The sequence below is a fragment of the Mercenaria mercenaria genome, chromosome 13 (genome assembly GCF_021730395.1).
Source record: "Mercenaria mercenaria strain notata chromosome 13, MADL_Memer_1, whole genome shotgun sequence".
In the NCBI taxonomy this organism is placed as follows: Eukaryota; Metazoa; Mollusca; class Bivalvia; order Venerida; family Veneridae; genus Mercenaria; species Mercenaria mercenaria.
In genome coordinates this window covers 70,305,725-70,325,616 of record NC_069373.1, presented here as the reverse complement: position 1 = coordinate 70,325,616, position 19,892 = coordinate 70,305,725, and the positions used below count along the sequence as shown (strand labels likewise).

The window sequence follows — 19,892 nt, the reverse complement described above, 5'->3', positions numbered from 1 at the left end:
CAGTTTCAAACTTGACCTAGATATCATCAAGATGAACATTCAGACCAACTTTCATACAGATCCCATGAAAAGTATGGCCTCTAGAGAGGTCACAAGGCATTTTATTATTTGACCTTCTGACCTAGTTTTTTATGGCACGTGACCCAGTTTCAAACTTGACCTAGATATCATCAAGGTGAACATTCTGACCAATTTTTATGGAGATCCATTCTCAAGTATGGCCTCTAGAGAGGTCACAAGGTTTTTCTATTTTTAGACCTACTGACCTAGTTTTTGACCACACATGACCCTGTTTCGAACTTGACCTAGATATCATCAAGATGAACACTCAGACCAATTTTCATTCAGATCCAATGAAAAATATGGCCTTTAGAGAGGTCACAAGGTTTTTCTATTATTTGACCTACTGACCTAGTTTTTCATGGCACGTGACCCACTTTCAAACTTGACCTAGATATCATCAAGGTGAACGTTCTGACCAATTTATGAAGATGTCATGAAATATATGGCCTCTAGAGAGGTCACAAGGTTTTTCTATTTTTAGACCTACTGACCTAGTTTTTGATAGCACGTGACCCAGTTTCGAACTTGACCTAGATATCATCTAGATGAACATTCAGACCAATTTTCATACAGATCCAATGAAAAATATGGCCTTTAGAGAGGTCACAAAGTTATTCTAATATTTGACCTACTGACCTAGTTTTTGGTGGCACGTGACGGAGTTTCGAACTTGACCTAGATATCATCAAGGTGAACGTTCTGACCACCTTTCATGAAGATCTTGTGAAATATATGGCCTCTAGAGAGGTCACAAGGTTTTTCTATTTTTAGACCTACTGACCTAGTTTTTGACCGCATGTGACCCAGTTTCAAACTTGACCTAGATATCATCAAGATGAACATTCTGACCAACTTTCATAAAGATCCCATGAAAAATGTGACCTCTAGAGTGGTCACAAGGTTTTTCTATTTTTAGACCTACTGACCTAGTTTTTGACCGCACGTGACCCAGTTTCGAACTTGACCTAGATATAATCAGGATGAACATTCTGATTAACTTTCATGAAGATCCCATGAAAAATGTGACCTCTAGAGTGGTCACAAGGTTTTTCTATTTTTAGACCTACTGACCTAGTTTTTGACCGCACGTGACCCAGTTTCGAACTTGACCTAGATATCATCAAGATGAACATTCTGACCAATTTTCATAAAGATCCCATGAAAAATGTGACCTCTAGAGTGGTCACAAGCAAAAGTTTACGGACGCACGGACGGACGACGGACACCGCGCGATCACAAAAGCTCACCTTGTCACTTTGTGACAGGTGAGCTAAAAACCAACAAATTCTGGGCTATACTAAATACCTTGAGGTGGTCTGTAGACACAACCATCATGCTCAGTGGCCCAGCCAATGGGATGAAGTCTTGGATTTAGATAAAACATCCAGAAATGTTTCGAGGCAGACTGTGTCCCTTCTAGCCTAAGGTACAACCGTCCCCCAACATTTTCAAGGATCTGGACCAGCCAGACATGCAGGGGGTTCAGTACATCCTGAAGCTCTAGCTTCATACCACACTTCAATTGGTCAACTGGACTGCATCCAGCACCCTGAAAATATTTGCATTTTTTACATTTTAAAAGAAAAACAAGAGCTCGTCGAACACGAAATGCCCCCCTTGATGCATTTAGTTATTGCACAAGGAACAGAAATTATATGCTCACTGTAAACAAAAGTACTACCATTCTGGTTTAATCTGACCTTGACCTTTAACCTATTAACCTAACAAGAGATTACAGATTGATCTTGGCGCCAGCCACTGAGCCATTTTTGAATGTTCCAAATTTCAAGACTAGCTCAAGGTCAAAATCAAGGTCAAATTTCATTTAGGTACAAAACAATGTGTATGTGGTCCAAATTTGAAAGCGGTGGCTTGAGAAATGTGAAAGCAGGTCACTAGATCAATTTCAAGGTAAAGTTCATTTTGGTAAACAGAACTATGCATATGCTTCAAATTTGGAGGCTGTAGCTTGAGAAATGTGAAAGTAGGTAATAGATAAAAATCAATGTAAAATTTCAATTCAGAACACAAAAATATGCATGCAGTCCAAATTTGAAGCCTGTATCTTCAAAAATGTGAAAGTAGGTCACTAGGTCAATCTTAAGATCAAAGTTCATTTCGGTACACAAAACTATGCATGTGGTTCAAATTTGAAGGCTGTAGCTTGAGAAATGTGAAAGTAGGTCACTAGGTCAAAATCAAGGTCAAATTTTATTTCGGAACACAAAACTATGCAAGTGGTCCAAATTTGAAGCCTGTACCTTCAGAAATGTGAAAGTAGGTCACTAGGTCAATCTCAAGATCAAAGTTCATTTCAGTACACAAAAGTACGCTTGTGGTTTAAATTTGAAGGCTGTAGCTTGAGAAATGTGAAACTAGGTCCTGTACCTTCAAAAATGTGAAAGTAGGTCACTAGGTCAATAACAAGGTCAAAGTTTTTTTCAGTATACAAACCTATGCAAGTGGTCCAAATTTGAAGGCTGTAGGTACAAAAATGTGAAAGTAGGTCACTAGGTCAAGATCAAGGTCAACTCATGTCAAGGTTCATCTTGCCACTCAAAACTATACATGTGGTCCATGTGGTCCAAATTTGAATGATGTAAGTTATGGACATGAAGATTCTAAGTTTTTCCCTATATAAGTCTATATTGTTCCGCCGGCACTCCTGCCTAGGACCGGGAACAGTTCTTGAGTTGGGTTCGGACAAAGAGTGATGACATTGTACCTATATCTCTAGCAAAGAGGCAAAATCAGTGTTCAGTCACACATCTTTTATTCAGATATAAAGTTCCAGCAGTTCCAAGTATAAAATATTCAGTAGTTTACAAAGTATTCATAAATTCCACATATCTCCAGAAGTTACTGTTCTATGACTCTTATACAGTATGCTTATGTCAGGATAAATTGATATTTGTGGAGCCGATTTTTATGCATTTAACATAGGGGTTACTGTCTTCAGGGTGGAGGAAAGATTGACAAATGAGGAGCCGAAAAACGGGCCTTTTATAGTTTTAGCACAGCTCCGCATACGACAACGGTACGTGACGTACGTGGAGATAGCTACTGTCCAATCGGAAACGACGTTACATTAAACGTACGGTGACACCGGAAGTAAACAATGTCGCGGAGCGAAAGACCGATATAAGCGAAGTATTTCTCGCATATCTTTCTAAATAACAGTATTCCAAGCGGATCACCGATATAGATTGATCAAGAACAGGTAGGGCTATCGTTTAATACCGTGTTTAGGTCTGACATAAAATACGCGCGTCGAAATCGTTGATGTAACTTTTGGTTCTATGCGATCAAAAATATACATGTACAAGTCTAATGTTACTAATCGTGTTTAGATCAGTTGGACGGCCTAACAATATGAACCATATGACCTCTGAGGCAGGGCCATATTTGACCCGAGAGGGATAACTTGAACAAACTTGGTAGAGAACCACTAAATGATGCTACATTACAAAATACCAAAGCCATAGACTTAGCGGTTTGGACAAGAAGATTTTCCCTATATAAGTATATGTAAACCATGTGACCCCCAGGGCAGAGCCATATTTGACCCTAGGGGAATAATTTGAATAATCTTAGTAGAGGATCACTAGATGATGTCATATACAAAATATCAAAGCCCTAGGCCCTGTGGTTTTAGACAAGAGGTTTTTCAAAGTTTTTTCCTATATAAGTCTATATAAACCATGTGACCCTAGGGGTGGGGCCATATTTGACCCCAGGGAAATAATCTGAACAATCTTGGTGGAGGACCACTAGATTTTGCTACATACCAAATATCAAAGCCCTAGGCCCTATGCTTTTGGACAAGAAGATCAGAAAGCATTTAAATGTTCCTGGCCAATGTGACCTTGACCTTTGACCTAATGACCTCAAAATCAATAGGGGTCACCTGCTGGTCACGGCAAACCTAACTGTCAATTTTCCTGACACTAGGCCCAAGCGTTCTTGAGTTATTGCCTGGAAACCATTTTACTGTCCTGGTCACTGTGACCTTGACCTTTGACATACTGACCTCAAAATCAATAGGGGTCACCTGCTGGTCATGACCAACCTCCCTATCAACTTTCATGACCCTAGGCCTAAGCGTTCTTTAGTTATCATCCGGAAACTGTTTTACTGTTCAGGGTCACTGTGACCTTGACCTTTAACATACTGACCTCAAAATCAATAGGGTTCATCTGCTGGTCATTACCAACCTCCCTATCAACTTTCATGATCCTAGGCCCAAGTGTTCTTGAGTTATCATCCGGAAACTGTTTTACTGTTCAGGGTCACTGTGACCTTGACCTTTAAAATACTGACCTCAAAATCAATAGGGTTCATCTGCTGGTCATTATCAACCTCCCTATCAACTTTCATGATCCTAGGCCCAAGTGTTCTTGAGTTATCATCCGGAAACCGTTTTACTGTTCAGGGTCACTGTGACCTTGACCTTTAACATACTGACCTCAAAATCAATAGGGGTCATCTGCTGGTCATTACCAACCTCTCTACCAACTTTCATGATCCTAGGCCCAAGTGTTCTTGAGTTATCATCCGGAAACCGTTTTACTATTCAGGGTCACTGTGACCTTGACCTTTGACATACAGACCTCAAAATCAATAGGGGTCATCTACTGGTGATGACCAACCTCCCAATCAACTTTCATGATCCTAGGCCCAAGCGTTCTTGAGTTATCATCCGGAAACGGATAGGTCTACATTCCGACCGACCGACCGACGACCGACATCTGCAAAACAATATACCACTCCTTTTTCAAAGGGGGGCATAATTATTGTGTTTACATTCTGTAAATTACTCTTAATTTGCAGATATTAAACAGCTTTTTTGACTTCCTGTGACAAAAAAAAAAAAATGATTGTGCACAAAATGGTTTTCAAATGTAGTGAACTTACAATTTATGGTTATCAGAAGATACAGGCCGATTACACTTTAACTCTGTTGGAAATTAAGAAATAATATATCACAAACACTGATCTGTTACTGAATAAAATCATTGTTTTAAATATAGATGCAAGGAAACCACATTAGTCTATATCACGAGGGCTGCAAAACCGTATTATCTGATTATTATCCACATCATTGTTACTGGATGCAGTTCGTCAGTTGCAAGCAAAATTTCATCCAAATTTTCTAGGTCGAAAAACTGCCATAATTTACATTAAATTTAACTGCAAGTTATATAACATGATTATTTCAGTAGACTTATGACTTGCAAGCCTTGTGTGTATCAATCCAATACAAGCAATGGTTACTGAAATATGAACCTGCATACTAAACTTTCAAGGTGTGACAAGAGGGGTGGCACTGTCGCCCGGCTGAGTAGAATAGCTCTCACTATTCTTTGAATAGTTGAGACAAAAATGTAAAACTAACTATCTTTCATACAAGCTGTCAACTGTATCTACAAAGACAACTATCTTTCTCCGTCATTTACAACTAATTATATTTGTTACCTTTTCAAAGAAATATGAAGGTGCAGTTCTTGCTCCTGTTAAAGACTCCAGTAGAAACGACCTCCAGTCACTCACTCTATCTCTGATTTCTGTAAATATAAAACATAAAATATCTACTTTGATATCTCTTTCTCACTAATTTTTTTTCAGTATGTTGAATACTTGACTTACAGCTGAATATCATACATGAAGAAATTATACAACTAACCATCAGGTGGCTGAAGGTTTTTCCCGTTCTGAGCTGACCAACCAATTGGATGTATCTCTGTAGTGCCCAAGTCACACCAAAAATCTCCAGAGCTTTCTTCACCATACCCATCATACCTCAATCGCAACAAAGGTCCACACGTCATTAGAACCGAGGCCACCCAGTACGTGGAGGGATCACATTTGTTAGGGACTTCTAATTTCATTCCTTTTATAAAACCACTTTGTAAACTGTATTCAACCTGCCAAAACATTAAAAGTTAAAACAATGATACAGAAATATAAAATATAACTCTGACACTATATCTAATACATGAAACTAAACAAGAGGGTCATTGACCCTAAAGCACTCACCTGTACAAGGCTTCAAGTGCATTTGTATAATGTAATGGTACGAGTACAGAGTTAAGTTTCTTCTATGTTAGCCAATATTATATACACATCACACGATTTTTAAAGTTTCCATTATATACATATTGGGAAAAGTAACCACGCCCTCTGGTGGTCAAGTTTTTTGACAAATCAAAATAATCAGAGGGTCACAGAAGGACCATTTGTGTAAAATAATTTTAAGATCAGAGCAGCAGTTTCACAAAAGAAGATTTTTTAAATTTCCACCATATACATATAGGGAAAAAAGACCACGCCTCCTGGCGGCCATGTCTTTTGACGGATCGGAATAATTTGAACAATCTTGGTAGAGGGTCAAACAAGGACCATTTGTGTTAAATTATTTAAAATCGGGCCAGTAGTTTCACACAAATCAAAATAATCAAAGGGTCACAGAAGGACCATTTGTGTAAAATAATTTTAAGATCAGAGCAGCAGTTTCACAAAAGATTTTTTAAATTTCCACTATATACATATAGGGAAAAGTGACCACGCCCCCTAGTCGCCATGTTTTTTGACGAATCGGTAAAATTTGAACAATCTTGGTAGAGGGTCACGCAAGGACCATTTGTGTTAAATTATTTTAAAATCGGGCCAGTAGTTTCATACAAATCAAAATAATCAGAGTGTCACAGAAGGACCATTTGTGTAAAATAATTTTAAGATCAGGGCAGCAGTTTCACAAAAGATTTTTTAGATTTCCACTATATACATATAGGGAAAAGTGACCACGCCCCCTGGCGGCCATGTTTTTTGACGAATCAGTAAAATTTGAAAAATCTTGGTAGAGGGTGACATAAGGACCATTTGTGTGAAATTACCATCAAAATCGGACCAGTGGTTTAGGAGATGTCGTTTGAAGATTTTTCTTTTTTTAGCTCTGGTGGCTCCTACGTGCAACCAAGCGGAACCACTGAACAACTTTGGTAGAGGACCACACAAGGAATATCCAGGCAAAGTTTTATCAAAATCCATTCAGTGATTTTGAAGAAGATGTCGTTTAAACACAATTGTTGACGACGGACGAACGACTTGACGAACTGACGCCTGACACAGCATGATCACAATAGCTCACCTTGAGCACTTTGTGCTCAGGTGAGCTAAAAATAAATTGTAATTATATATTTAAGTACAGCTGAATCTCCAACTCCAAGGGATCGAACCTTTTACAGCCAGACAACCAAAATTTGAGTTAAAATGATATTTTGTGCATATGTTTTCCGGATGGGACTTAAAAATGTCTTCAAGATAGCCGGAACAAAATGAGTTCAAAATATTGAGTTTCAACTGTATATTAACCCAGCTAAGACCTGATCAACACAAGTACATCTGCCTTGTCAAGCGATCAAACTCAAGATAAGTAGATCAAAAATGGTTTGCCTTTCCTATCCATGTGCTGACCAGTTCAGACACCTGAACATTAAATTCCAGATAATTTTTTTTCATACTATACCCAACTTTTTGATGATTATTCTATGTCATAATGTGTATAATCCACATTGAGGTAATTTCAACATGAATTAAAGATCAATGTTATGATCATTTTACTTAATTTTATATCAGCTGATCTGGTCAAGTGTTTCTACTTAGAAGATATAGTAATTTAAAACTGTATGAATACATGTTTAAAGGCGGTCGGCGGCACTGCAGCTGATCCAGTCTGTTGTAAGAAATCTTCCCAAACAAACTCTGGCTCCTCATCTTCACCTAGATAAAATAATCAACAAAGTGTTATGAACTAGAGTCTCAAAAACTGGACTGTGCAAACATCTGATGCTGAAATTGGCTTTTTTATTGTTGGGTTTTTAAACCACGCTGCCACAATTAAGGTCATACAGTATTACTGACTTTTCAACTTTAATGGTGAAGAAAAATCCAAAACAAAACAGGTGGGCACTGGGTAGAACTACTGTCAGTACTAACCTTAAGCAAGTCAGAAAACTACAGCCACCTCCTCACAAGCTTTCATGGCAGGGCTCCAACCCACAAAGGTGGGTAGTGATAATGCATTAGTTGAAATAAAGTAACAGCTGAGAAATATTTAAAACGAAAAAAATAAAGAACTAAAAAAAATGCCAATATGGCCTTAGTGTAGGAAACAAAAAACAAATTCATTTTATGACTATTTATCCTAATTTAACCATATACACAGACCTCTGATTTATACATATACCTTCAAAACTTTGTTCATGAGGCTCATCATCTCTCATCCCAGTCGTTTCATTTTCAGCACCAACCACATTTGAGCTAGGTTCACTATTTGCAATATCACAGCTAGAAAAGTTATTTTCATGAGAAGTTTCCTTAAGTGCAGTATAAGGGACCTCAGTTTTGTCCCTGTTCTTATTTGATCTCAATTTTAACACGGTATGATGGAAGTTTTCCCATGTCATACTATTACTATCATCAGTATATACATCATAAATGTCTGATGCCATAGCCACATCTTGACTATCTTCAGAGCTACTAGGCTGACTATGCATATCTGCCATGATAGAAACACTGGTCTTTATTTCTGTACTGGAATGTATACTATCCAAATCTTTCACTTCAGAAACCTCCTCTTCAGTTTTAGCAGAAGTTTGTGACAAAGCATCATCTGCAATTTCAAAAGTCTGCTCTGCTGTTTCTGAAACATTTTCTGATACTGTAATATTGTCTGAGTCATCTTTTAAACAAACTTCATCTGTTTCTATTGGTCCTTCAATAGAATCTTCTGATTCTGGGGTAGGTTCAGTCTGCATGTAGGATTCAACCTCATCTGAATTTTCATTCTCAACCTAGAAATAATACATATAGAATACAATAATAATACCGGTACATATGATATTAGAAACTTTTTTTAGTATTACGAATTTACCAAGTTCATATAAAAATTATGGAAATATGAGAAGATTTAATCATGATTTTCATTTCCCTGAGTGTGTTAATATGAAATAAAAATATGCATAACAAGCATAACAGACCATGTTAAAATTTCACTTCTAAGTGTGACCTTGACCTTAGAGCTAGGGGTCTGGGTCTTGCGCATGACATGTCATCTCATCATAGGGAACATTTATGCCAAGTAACTTTAAAATCCCTTGATGAATGGCAGAGTTATGAACCAGACACAAAACAGACCATGTTAACCTTTGACTTCTAAGAGTGACCTTGACCTTGGAGCTAGGTGTCTGGGTCTTGTGCATGAAACGTTAAACGTTTCATTATGGTAAACATTTATGCCAAGTTATTTCAAAATCCCTTCATGGATGAAGATGAAATGCCCTGGACAAATTCATTCTTGTATCTGACCTTTGGCCTAGGTGCTAAGTGTGACCTTGACCTTAAACCTAGGGATCTGATTCTTGTGCATGACACTCCATCTCATGGTGGTGAACATTAATTTTGTGCCAAGTTACATCAAAATCCCTCCATGTATGAACAAGGAGCTGCGTTCAATAAACGTTTGATGCCCCCGGTGGCATCCTTGTCGATACAAAGCAACCTAAGTCCAAAACAAGGGCAAGGTCAAACTGAGGTCAGGAGATGTTTGAAGATGAGGAATGGCCACAGGTTACATCTGTATTAGTATCAATTCATTCTTGTAAGCGGTACTGATGCTAGACGAAACGGTTCCATTTGGTTAACCAAGAGATGGCCCGTATAAAGCAACCTAAGTCCAAAATAAGGTCAAGGTCAAAGTCAAATTGAGGTCAGGTGATGTTTAAAGATGAGGGATGGTCACAGGTTACATCTGTATTAGTATCAATTCATTCTTGTAAGCGGTATTGATGCTAGACGAAACGGCCCCATTTGGTTAACCAAGAGATGGCCCATATAAAGCAACCTAAGTCCAAAATGAGCTCAAGGTCAAGGTCAAACTGAGGTCAGGTGATGTCTGAAGATGAGGAATGGTCACAGGTTACATTTGCATTAGTATCAAGTCATTCTAGTGAGAGGTTTGATGCTAGATGAAACGGTCCCATTTGGTTAACCTCGTACAGACGAACGAACAGACAGACAGGACAATCGCTATATGCCTCCCGCATCAGTAGATGCCGGGGGCATAAAAAGAAATGCTCCGGACAAACTATCAACCTTTGACCTCTTAAGTGTGACCTTGACCTGAGACCTAGGGACCTGATTCTTGTGCTTGACACTCTGTCTCATGATGGTGAACAATTGTGCCAAGTTAAATCAAAAGCCCTCCATGCATGAAGAAGAAATGCTCCAGACAATGTCATTCTTGAATTTGACCTTTGACCTCTAAGTATGACCTTGACCTTAGACCTAGGGACCTGATTCTTCCGCATGACACTCCACCTCATGATGGTGAACATTTGAACAAAATTACATCAAAACCCTTCCATGCATGAAGAAGATATGCTCCGGACAAAGTCTGTGGACACCGCCTGCCCTCCCGTCCCAATAATACGTCTAGTCTTTCAGAAAACAAGATGGCCAAGATGGCCCTAGGTCGCTCACCTGAGAAACACACCATAACAGTGTAAACATGTTTGACCTATGATTTCAAGGAAACAAATATTCTGACCAATTGGACCAAATATGTGGTCTCTGAAGTGTAAACAAGTATTTTCTTTGATTTGATCTAGTGACCTAGTTTTTGACCCCAGATTACCCATATTCAAACCTGACATAGCAATCACTCTACATTCGTGAATATCCAGAGTAAAATGCAGCCCCTATTGCGTACACAAGGTTTTTCTTTAATTTGACCAGTGACCTAGTTTTTGACCCTAGATGACCCATATTCAAACTTGACCTAGATTTCATCCAGACAAACATTCTGATCAAATTTCATGGAGATCCGGTGTAAAATGCAGCCTCTACTGCATACACAAGGTTTTTCTTTGATTTGACCTAGTGACCTAGTTTTTGTCCCCAGATGATCCATATTCAAACTTGACCTAGATTTCATCAAGACAATCATTCTGACCAAAATTCATGTAGATCAATTGAAAAATACAGTATCACATACACAAGCTTTTTCTTTGATTTGACCTAGTGACCTAGTTTTTGAACCAAGATGACCCATTTTCAAACTTGTCCTAAATGTCATTAAGGTAATCATTCTGACAAAATTTCATGAAGATCAGTTGAAAAATACAGCCTCTATTGCATACACAAGGTTTTTCTTTGATTTGACCTAGTGACTTAGTTTTTGACCCCAGATGACCCATTTTCGATCTTGGCCTAGATTTCACCAAGGTAATCATTCTGACTAAAATGCATGAAGATCAATTGAAAAATACAGCCTCTATCACATACACAAGGTTTTTCTTTGATTTGACCTAGTGACCTAGTTTTTGATCCCAGATGTCCCATTTTCGAACTTGGCCTAGATTTTATCAAGGTTATCATTCAATAAACGCTTGATGCCCCCGGTGGCATCCTTGTCAATACAAAGCAACCGAAGTCCAAAACGAGGTCAAGGTCAAGGTCAAACTGAGGTCAGGTGATGTCTGAAGATGAGGAATGGTCACAGGTTATATCTGCATTAGAATCAAGTCATTCTAGTAAGGGGTATTGATGCTAGAGGAAACGGTCCCATTTGGTTAACCAAGAGATGGCCCATACAAAGTCCAAAACGAGGTCAAGGTCAAACTGAGGTCAGGTGATGTTTGAAGATGAGGAATGGTCACAGGTTACATCTGCATTAGTATCAAGTCATTCTAGTAAGGGGTACTGATGCTAGACGAAACTGTCCCATTTGGTTAACCTCGTACGGACGGACGAACGGACAGGACAATCACTTTATGCCTCCCACATCAGCAGATGCCGGGGGCATAAAAAGGGTTGAGTTATGGCTATTGCTCTTGACAAATCAACATATCATGCTGATTACTGATGACAAGTTATTGGGAAATCCATTCATGAATGACAAAGCTACAGACGAGATGGGAACACCCCTTTGCTAAACAAGTGGTACTGCCCAAATTGAACCAGTCCGTTTTAGAAATTGAGAACGGTAAAGGATAAGGTTCTTGCATGTGACACATCGTCATGTCATGCTGATCATTAGTGCAAAGTTTTCAAAATATATCTAACAAGAAACGCGGCAATGCCACGAAACCAGGTTTTCAACACTTTTCATAAGAATAAACAAGAGTGCCAGAATGTCACAATATACGCCCGTCACAGCAAATTTCTTTACTCTAGCACCTGTATTTGCAGATGTAATTTCAATTTTGTGGTTGTCATTGTAATTCTTTTGTTTTTCTAAGTCCACAAAAAAAACTCCTTACCAGGTAGAGATACCTTAAAATACACCTAAAATTAGAAAGTAACAACTATGTTGTACCACAGAAAAGTGGTCTTGGTTTTTCCCTACGGTCAATTATAAAAAAGTTACAATATAAGTTATTTATAGTAACAACTAAGGGAAGTTAATCTTAAAAAAAAAAAAAAAAAAAAAAAACATTGTAAGTCCACACAGAAATCCTTACCAGGTAGAGATTGGTCAAAATACATCTCAAAATTGGATGTAACATGCATGTTGTACTACAGACAAGAGGACCATGATGGTCCTGAATCGCTCACCTCTTCTCACATGACCCAGTTTTGAGTATGACGTCGTTTTTTCTATTATTTGACATAGTGACCTAGTTTTTGAGCTCATGTGACCCAGTTTTGAACTTGACCTAGATATTATCAAGATAAAAATTCTGACCAATTTTCATGAAGATCCATTGAAAAATATGGTCTCTAGAGAGGTCACAAGGTTTTTCTATTATTTGACCTATTGACCTAGTTTTCAAAGGTAAGTGACCCTGTTTTGAACTTTACCTAGATATCAAGGTGAACATTCTCACTAATTTTCATGAAGATCTCATGAAAAAGATGGCCTCTAGAGAGGTCACAAGGTTTTTCTATTTTTATACCTACTGGCCTAGTTTTTGACCGCACGTGACCCAGTTTCGAAACTGACCTAGATATCATCAAGGTGAACATTCAGATCAATTTTCATGAATATCCATTGAAAAATATGGCCTCTAGAGAGGTCAAAAGATTTTTCTAATTTTAGACCTACTGACCTAGTTTTTGATCGCAGATGACCCAGTTTCAAACCTGACCTAGATATCATCAAGATGAACATTCAGACCAACTTTCATACAGATCCCATGAAAAGTATGGCCTCTAGAGAGGTCACAAGGTTTTCTTATTATTTGACCTACTGACCTAGTTTTATAAGGCACGTGACCCAGTTTCAAACTCGACCTAGATATCATCAAGGTGAACATTCTGACCATTTTTCATGAAGATCCATTCAAGGGTATGGCCTCTAGAGAGGTCACAAGGTTTTTCTATTTCAAGACCTACTGACCTAGTTTTTGATCGCAGTTGACCCAGTTTCAAACTTGACCTATATATCATCAAGATAAACATTCAGACCAACTTTCATACAGATCCATTGAAAATTATGGCCTCTAGAGAGGTCACAATGTTTTTTCATTATTTGACCTACTGACCTACTGTTTGATGGCACGTGACCCACTTTCGAACTTGACTTAGATATCATCAAGATGAACATTCTGACCAATTTTTATGGAGATCCATTCACAAGTATGGCCTCTAGAGAGGTCACAAGGTTTTTCTATTTTTAGACCTACTGACCTAGTTTTTGACCGCACATGACCCTGTTTCGAACCTGACCTAGATATCATCAAGATGAACATTCAGACCAACTTTCATATAGATCCCATGAAAAATATGGCCTTTAGAGAGGTCACAAGGTTTATCTATTATTTGACCTACTGACCTAGTTTTTGAAGGCACGTGACCCACTTTCGAACTTGACCTAGATATCATCAAGATGAACATTCAGACCAACTTTCATACAGATCCCATGAAAAATATGGCCTCTAGAGAGGTCACAAGGTTTTTCTATTATTTGACCTACTGACCTAGTTTTTGACGGCACGTGACCCACTTTTGAAATTGACCTAGATACCATAAAGGTGAACATTCTGACCAATTTTCATGAAGATCTCATGAAATATATGGCCTCTAGAGAGGTCACAAGGTTTTTCTATTTTTAGAACTACTGACCTAGTTTTTGACCGCACGTAACCCAGTTTCGAATTTGACCTAGACATCATCAAGATGAACATTCAGACCAACTTTCATACAGATCCCATGAAAAATATGGCCTTTAGAGAGGTCACAAGGTTTTTCTATTATTTCACCTACTGACCTAGTTTTTGACGGCACGTGACCCACTTTCGAACTTGACCTAGATATCATCAAGATGAACATTCAGACCAACTTTCATACAGATCCCATGAAAAATATGGCCTCTAGAGAGGTCACAAGGTTTTTCTATTATTTGACCTATTGACCTAGTTTTTGATGGCAAGTGACCCACTTTCGAACTTGATCTAGATATCATCAAGGTGAACATTCTGACCAATTTTCATGAAGATCTCATGAAATATATGGCCTCTAGAGAGGTCACAAGGTTTTTCTATTTTTAGACCTACTGACCTAGTTTTTGACCACACGTGACCCAGTTTCGAACTTGACCTAGATATCATCAAGATGAACATTCAGACCAACTTTCATACAGATCCCATGAAAAATATGGCCTTTAGAGAGGTCACAAGGTTTTTCTATTATTTGACCTACTGACCTAGTTTTTGAAGACACGTGACCCAGTTTCGAACTTGACCTAGATATCATCAAGGTGAACGTTCTGACCAATTTTCATGAAGATCTTGTGAAATATATGGCCTCTAGAGAGGTCACAAGGTTTTTCTATTTTTAGACCTACTGACCTAGTTTTTGACGGCAAGTGACCCAGTTTCGAACTTGACCTAGATATCATCAAGGTGAACATTCTGACCAACTTTCATAAAGATCCCATCAAAAATGTGACCTCTAGAGTGGTCACAAGCAAAAGTTTACGGACTGACGCACGCACGCACGCACGGACGGACAACGGACGACGGACACCGCGTGATCACAAAAGTGGTCTCGATTTTTCCCTACGTCTAGTAATGAAAAAGTTACAATATAAGCTATTTATAGTAACAACAAAGGGAAGTAATTCTAAAGAAGGGAACTGCACAAGACACTTCGTCTCATGATGGTGTATAATTGTGCCAAGTTACATCAAAATCCCTCTATGCATGAAGAAGATATGCTCCGGACAAAGTTTTCATTCTTGTATCCTTTGACCTCTAAGTGTGACCTTGACCTTAGACCTTGGGACCTGGTTCTTGCGCATGACACTCCGTCTCATGATGGTGAACAATTGTGCCAACTTTCATCAAAATCCCTCCATGCATGTAGAAGATATGCTAACCCTAACCCTAACCTAACCCTATTTTTAGTAACAATGACCTTGACCTTGATCCCAGAAACCCCAAAATCAATCCCAAGCTACAACTTTATATAAGTTTTCTATACACCAAGTTTCATCATGATAGCTCATTCCTAAGTTAAGTTATTGACCAGAAACCCTTTTTCCAATTTAAGTAACAGTGACCTTGACCTTGACCCCAGAAACCCCAAAATCAATCCCAGCCTTTGTCTTGATATAAGCTACATACATACCAAGTTTTATTCAAATATCTTTACCGAAACAAAAGTTATTGACCGGAAACACCAGTTTGACGCCGCCCGCCCGCCCGCCCGACCAACGACATACCCCAATCTAATAACTCAGGTTTTCGGTTTTCGTTGAAAACCTGGTTAACAATAAAAGGTAAAACCAACATACAACTTAATAATTACAAAACTTCTTTTCCATACCTGAACGGAGTTGTAAGGCAACTGTAGTATGCTTTCTTGTTGTGATATATGGTCCTCCATTTTGGTCAATTCTTCTGAAATGTATGAAATGAAATCTATAGATTCTATACCAAACTAAAAATATGACCATGTATTTGCAGAAATATTCAATATTGTATACAGGGGTTTAAGAGCTGCTGCTTTCCCACTGCTATAGTGGTCTGTAGCCCCAGATACTTTTCCTGCAGCAAATAAAAGTTCTAAATGGGAGAACCCTGGACTCCCTCTACTATACATCTTTCAATGTCTTCTTCAATGATTAATGAAATCCCAGGTAATACCATTCAAAACTGTGACATTTACTTACAAACGTGTATAGTATCACTACAGGATGCTATAATCCTGAAACAATAGCTGTTAAATGATAGCATAACTGACAATTTTGAAATCCTACCACATAATACATTAACTTTTCTTTTTTTCATAAGTTGCAGAAGGGACAAATTTTGAAAATTTTTAGTCCAGATCATGAACTGAACTCGAAGTGGTGGCTTTATGATACCGAACAAATAAGAAGACTTTGAAAGCATTCTGTGAACTGTTCCCGAGTTCTAAACCTGTTGAATAATTTCAAGATGTGCAGATAAAAAATGCATCACAATATATAATAAAGAATCACCAGCACTCATGCTTACACTTACATCTGGTTACCAGGTATACTAACCTTCCATACAGGAATGGTTATTGTTATGCAACCTTCAAATTCTGGATCTGGCCTTCACATGATGCTGTAAATTCTTTTGAAAAAAGAAGCCATCCAGATGGCTATGGGAAGGTAACTGCCCACCAATGCCGAAATAATGCTAAGATGACTACCTCATTTTTCTCAGCAAGACTGCCATATGACCTAAACTGTGTCACTGTGTCTTATAGTCCAACCCAAAATAAAACAGATCAATATCAATGATCAATTCAATATCCTTACCTGAATTCTTGGAGTCCACTGGGGAGTCCACAAAATCCATGGACGCATGAGAACTTTGTGTAGTTTCAGTGTCAAATGATGGAGGAAATAAAAAAATCTCTTCAATGTCACTAGTTGTTACTAGATTTGACATAGACGATGATTCTTGTGAATCTGACGTAATATTATCTGCCACAACAGGGGAGTTCTGTTCACTGGACATCACCAGGGGTTCTTCCAGAACATTTTTGTTTTCGTACGACCTCATTCCAAACTGAGCATCTGAAATTAGACTGTCATCAAGCGTCATTTCTGTGTAAGTATCACTTTCAGTTTTGGATTGCTCAACAGTATCTATACTATTTTGCATCTCAGATAATTGCACTTTTTCATTATCTTCTGGAACACTTTTAGCTTTAAACACAATTTCTGATTGTTCACCTGAGTTTTCGGGCTTATCATTTTCCGCTACAGACAAAACATTTTCTGCCTCATTCTGCTGTCCACTGGCTGTGGATGAACTTTGGTTTTCCGTCTCTAGATTCAATGCCACATCATTTTTTATTTCAGGACTAACTGTTGGTAACAGCTGTCTTGGCACAATATTCTGAGCTTGATTCATTTGCACAATCCTTGGAACAATGCTTTGCTGAAGGACAGGCTGGCTGGACATTTGATTAATGACTCGTTGATGCTGTGATGCAATGAATGAAGGATTAATTCTAATTTGATTGGAAATCGGTGTATTTTGTGACTGGAAAGGATCTGCGGCATTTGTTGCAGCTGGGCTAAACACAGGTGACTGGCTGTATGGCTGTCTTGGTTGAACCTGCGCATTCAACTGAGTTGGGTAAGCAAGCTGCCCACTCTGTTGGAAACCAACATTCTGGAATGCAGGAGCTGCCGAGACAATCATCGGGACTCTGTTTTGTACTACAGCACCAGTGTTTTGTACCACTGAGACTCTATTTTGTACCAGAGGCATCCGAGTGCCAAGTTGAACAGACTGTGGGTAAACAACTTGTGCACTCATCCGCGGCTGTGAAGCAGGCAAGTTCTGAGGCAAAGTGCCAACCTGTGGGTATAGGGCTTGTGCCCTGATCGTTGGCTGGGATCCAGGTGCAGTTTGAGAAACAGCCACACTTGACTGTAACACTGCATGTGTACCCATTCTCGAATGCCCAGCAGCTAAATTTTGTGACACAACTCTGCTTTGTGGATACACTGTAGTCATGCTTTGTTGAGATAAATTCTGGGATATCACCCCGCTTTGTGGATACAATGTTTGGGCAGTAATTCTAGGCTGTGCTGTGTGAGATATGGGCAAAGTCTGGGATATTACCCCAGTTTGTGGGTACAGAGCCTGGGCGGTCATTCTAGGTTGTGTTGCCTGAGATACGGGTAAGTTCTGAGATATCACCCCAGTCTGTGGAAAGAGAGCCTGGGCGGTCATTCTGGTCTGTGATGCAGATATTGTGGCACCTTGGTAAACCTGCGGTATGACAGTTCCTCCAGACATATACTGACCTTGACCTGCAATTCAAAACAATATAGTCACAAATAGTTTTTAATTCATATGTTTTTTCAAAATTTGGTACTTTGCATGCCATATCAGTTTCATCAACTTATTTCAATCTTTAAGACTACCTTGCAACAGAAGTCAAAAACAGATTATAATGCCCATTCCAACTTTGCTCAAGTAAAAAAAAATGCTAAATGTAGGTATAATAATATTCATAAAATTCTAATAAATATACTGTATACATGTATGAAATATGCATGACTGAATAATATTTATCAAATCAAAACAAATATGGCCACAGCTATGTAAAAGGTAGGTAGTGGGAAGGAGAGAAATGGGGGTAGGGATTAGAATAAGCGTATGAACGATACTAGTACTAAGACTAGTAAGAAACACACACACTACAGAAATATATGAGAAATTGAGAAGTGTGCCACAAAACTTTAACAACTGCTATTACAATATTTGACCCTAGAGACATTGACCTAAAAGGATACTACCTAAACATCATGGCCAAACATTCCAAGGATGCAAAAGTTTGGGCCACCTTACATACATACACCTTAACCAAAAAGCCGATGACCAAAAAGATTTTTTTTTGGGGCAGCATCTAGCTTTAATACCCACCAAGTTCATACAAACATATAAAACGGATACAGTGTATTAATTTCACAACATTAAAATGATTCCATATTATCATGGCAAGTATGACATCAATACATACAACAAACAATAAACAATGTATGAATTAATATAGCCATGTCAAGAATCATGATGACCTCTATCAAAATTTCCGAGGGGAAAACCCTGGAGATAGTGAAATGTGAAGTTTGCCATAAAACCTCAACCTGAATGTAGCAGTGGAGCTGGTCGTAGCCACAGCAAGAACACTAATTATAGCTCTCCTTATTCTTCAAACAGCCAAGTTTACAAGAGCTGTCCGGAAGACAGCCAATGCTCGACTATTCGAATTGTCCCAGAAGCAGGAATATTACTCTAAATGTTAAAATATCTGTAGAGTTTCAATCCAGTATCTACATTAGTTTTGGAGATAAGGACTTGCTTGCAAAAGTTTAACCATTAGTTTTAAGTCCAAAAGGGGGCATAATTTGGCCAAAATGCAAGTAAAGAGTTATGGGACTTCAGGGCACTCGTTTGGCCGTTTTTGGGGCCGTCTTTGGGGCCGAATATGGGCCCCATTCCCCTCATAAAGTAATATGTTTTTTCCCCCTTTCTCAGAAGAAAATTCCCCGGATAATAGGTTGTTTGACATAACTAGATACGAAAGTTCTCTCTTTCAAATTATATTATAGTGCCTCTAAGGAAGGTTACTGCTGCATCATAGTTACATTATTTAGAAATGATTGAAAACAGTGTTAATAAGTGTGAAAAGTAGTAACATATATATGGCTAAAAACTTCCCCTTCTTGTCTTAAAACGACAAAAATTCCCCTTCCTGAGGGTATGGGTACCTGTCCCCAAAAGTTGTCTAGTGCCCTGGACTTGATGCTATCACCTAGATTTATAACCCCGAGA

General features: G+C 38.5%; 1 protein-coding gene across 1 annotated transcript in view; it reads right to left on the bottom strand.

The window, feature by feature from the left end:
* Window positions 1-19,892, bottom strand: part of LOC123529236 (scm-like with four MBT domains protein 1) — a 68,153-nt gene that overhangs the window by 43,665 nt on the left and 4,596 nt on the right. The window contains 7 exon segments of the mRNA XM_053522203.1: window positions 1,369-1,612; window positions 5,539-5,627; window positions 5,747-5,987; window positions 7,757-7,842; window positions 8,309-8,915; window positions 15,892-15,965; window positions 16,856-18,367. Coding sequence (XP_053378178.1) covers window positions 1,369-1,612; window positions 5,539-5,627; window positions 5,747-5,987; window positions 7,757-7,842; window positions 8,309-8,915; window positions 15,892-15,965; window positions 16,856-18,367 — 2,853 coding nt within the window.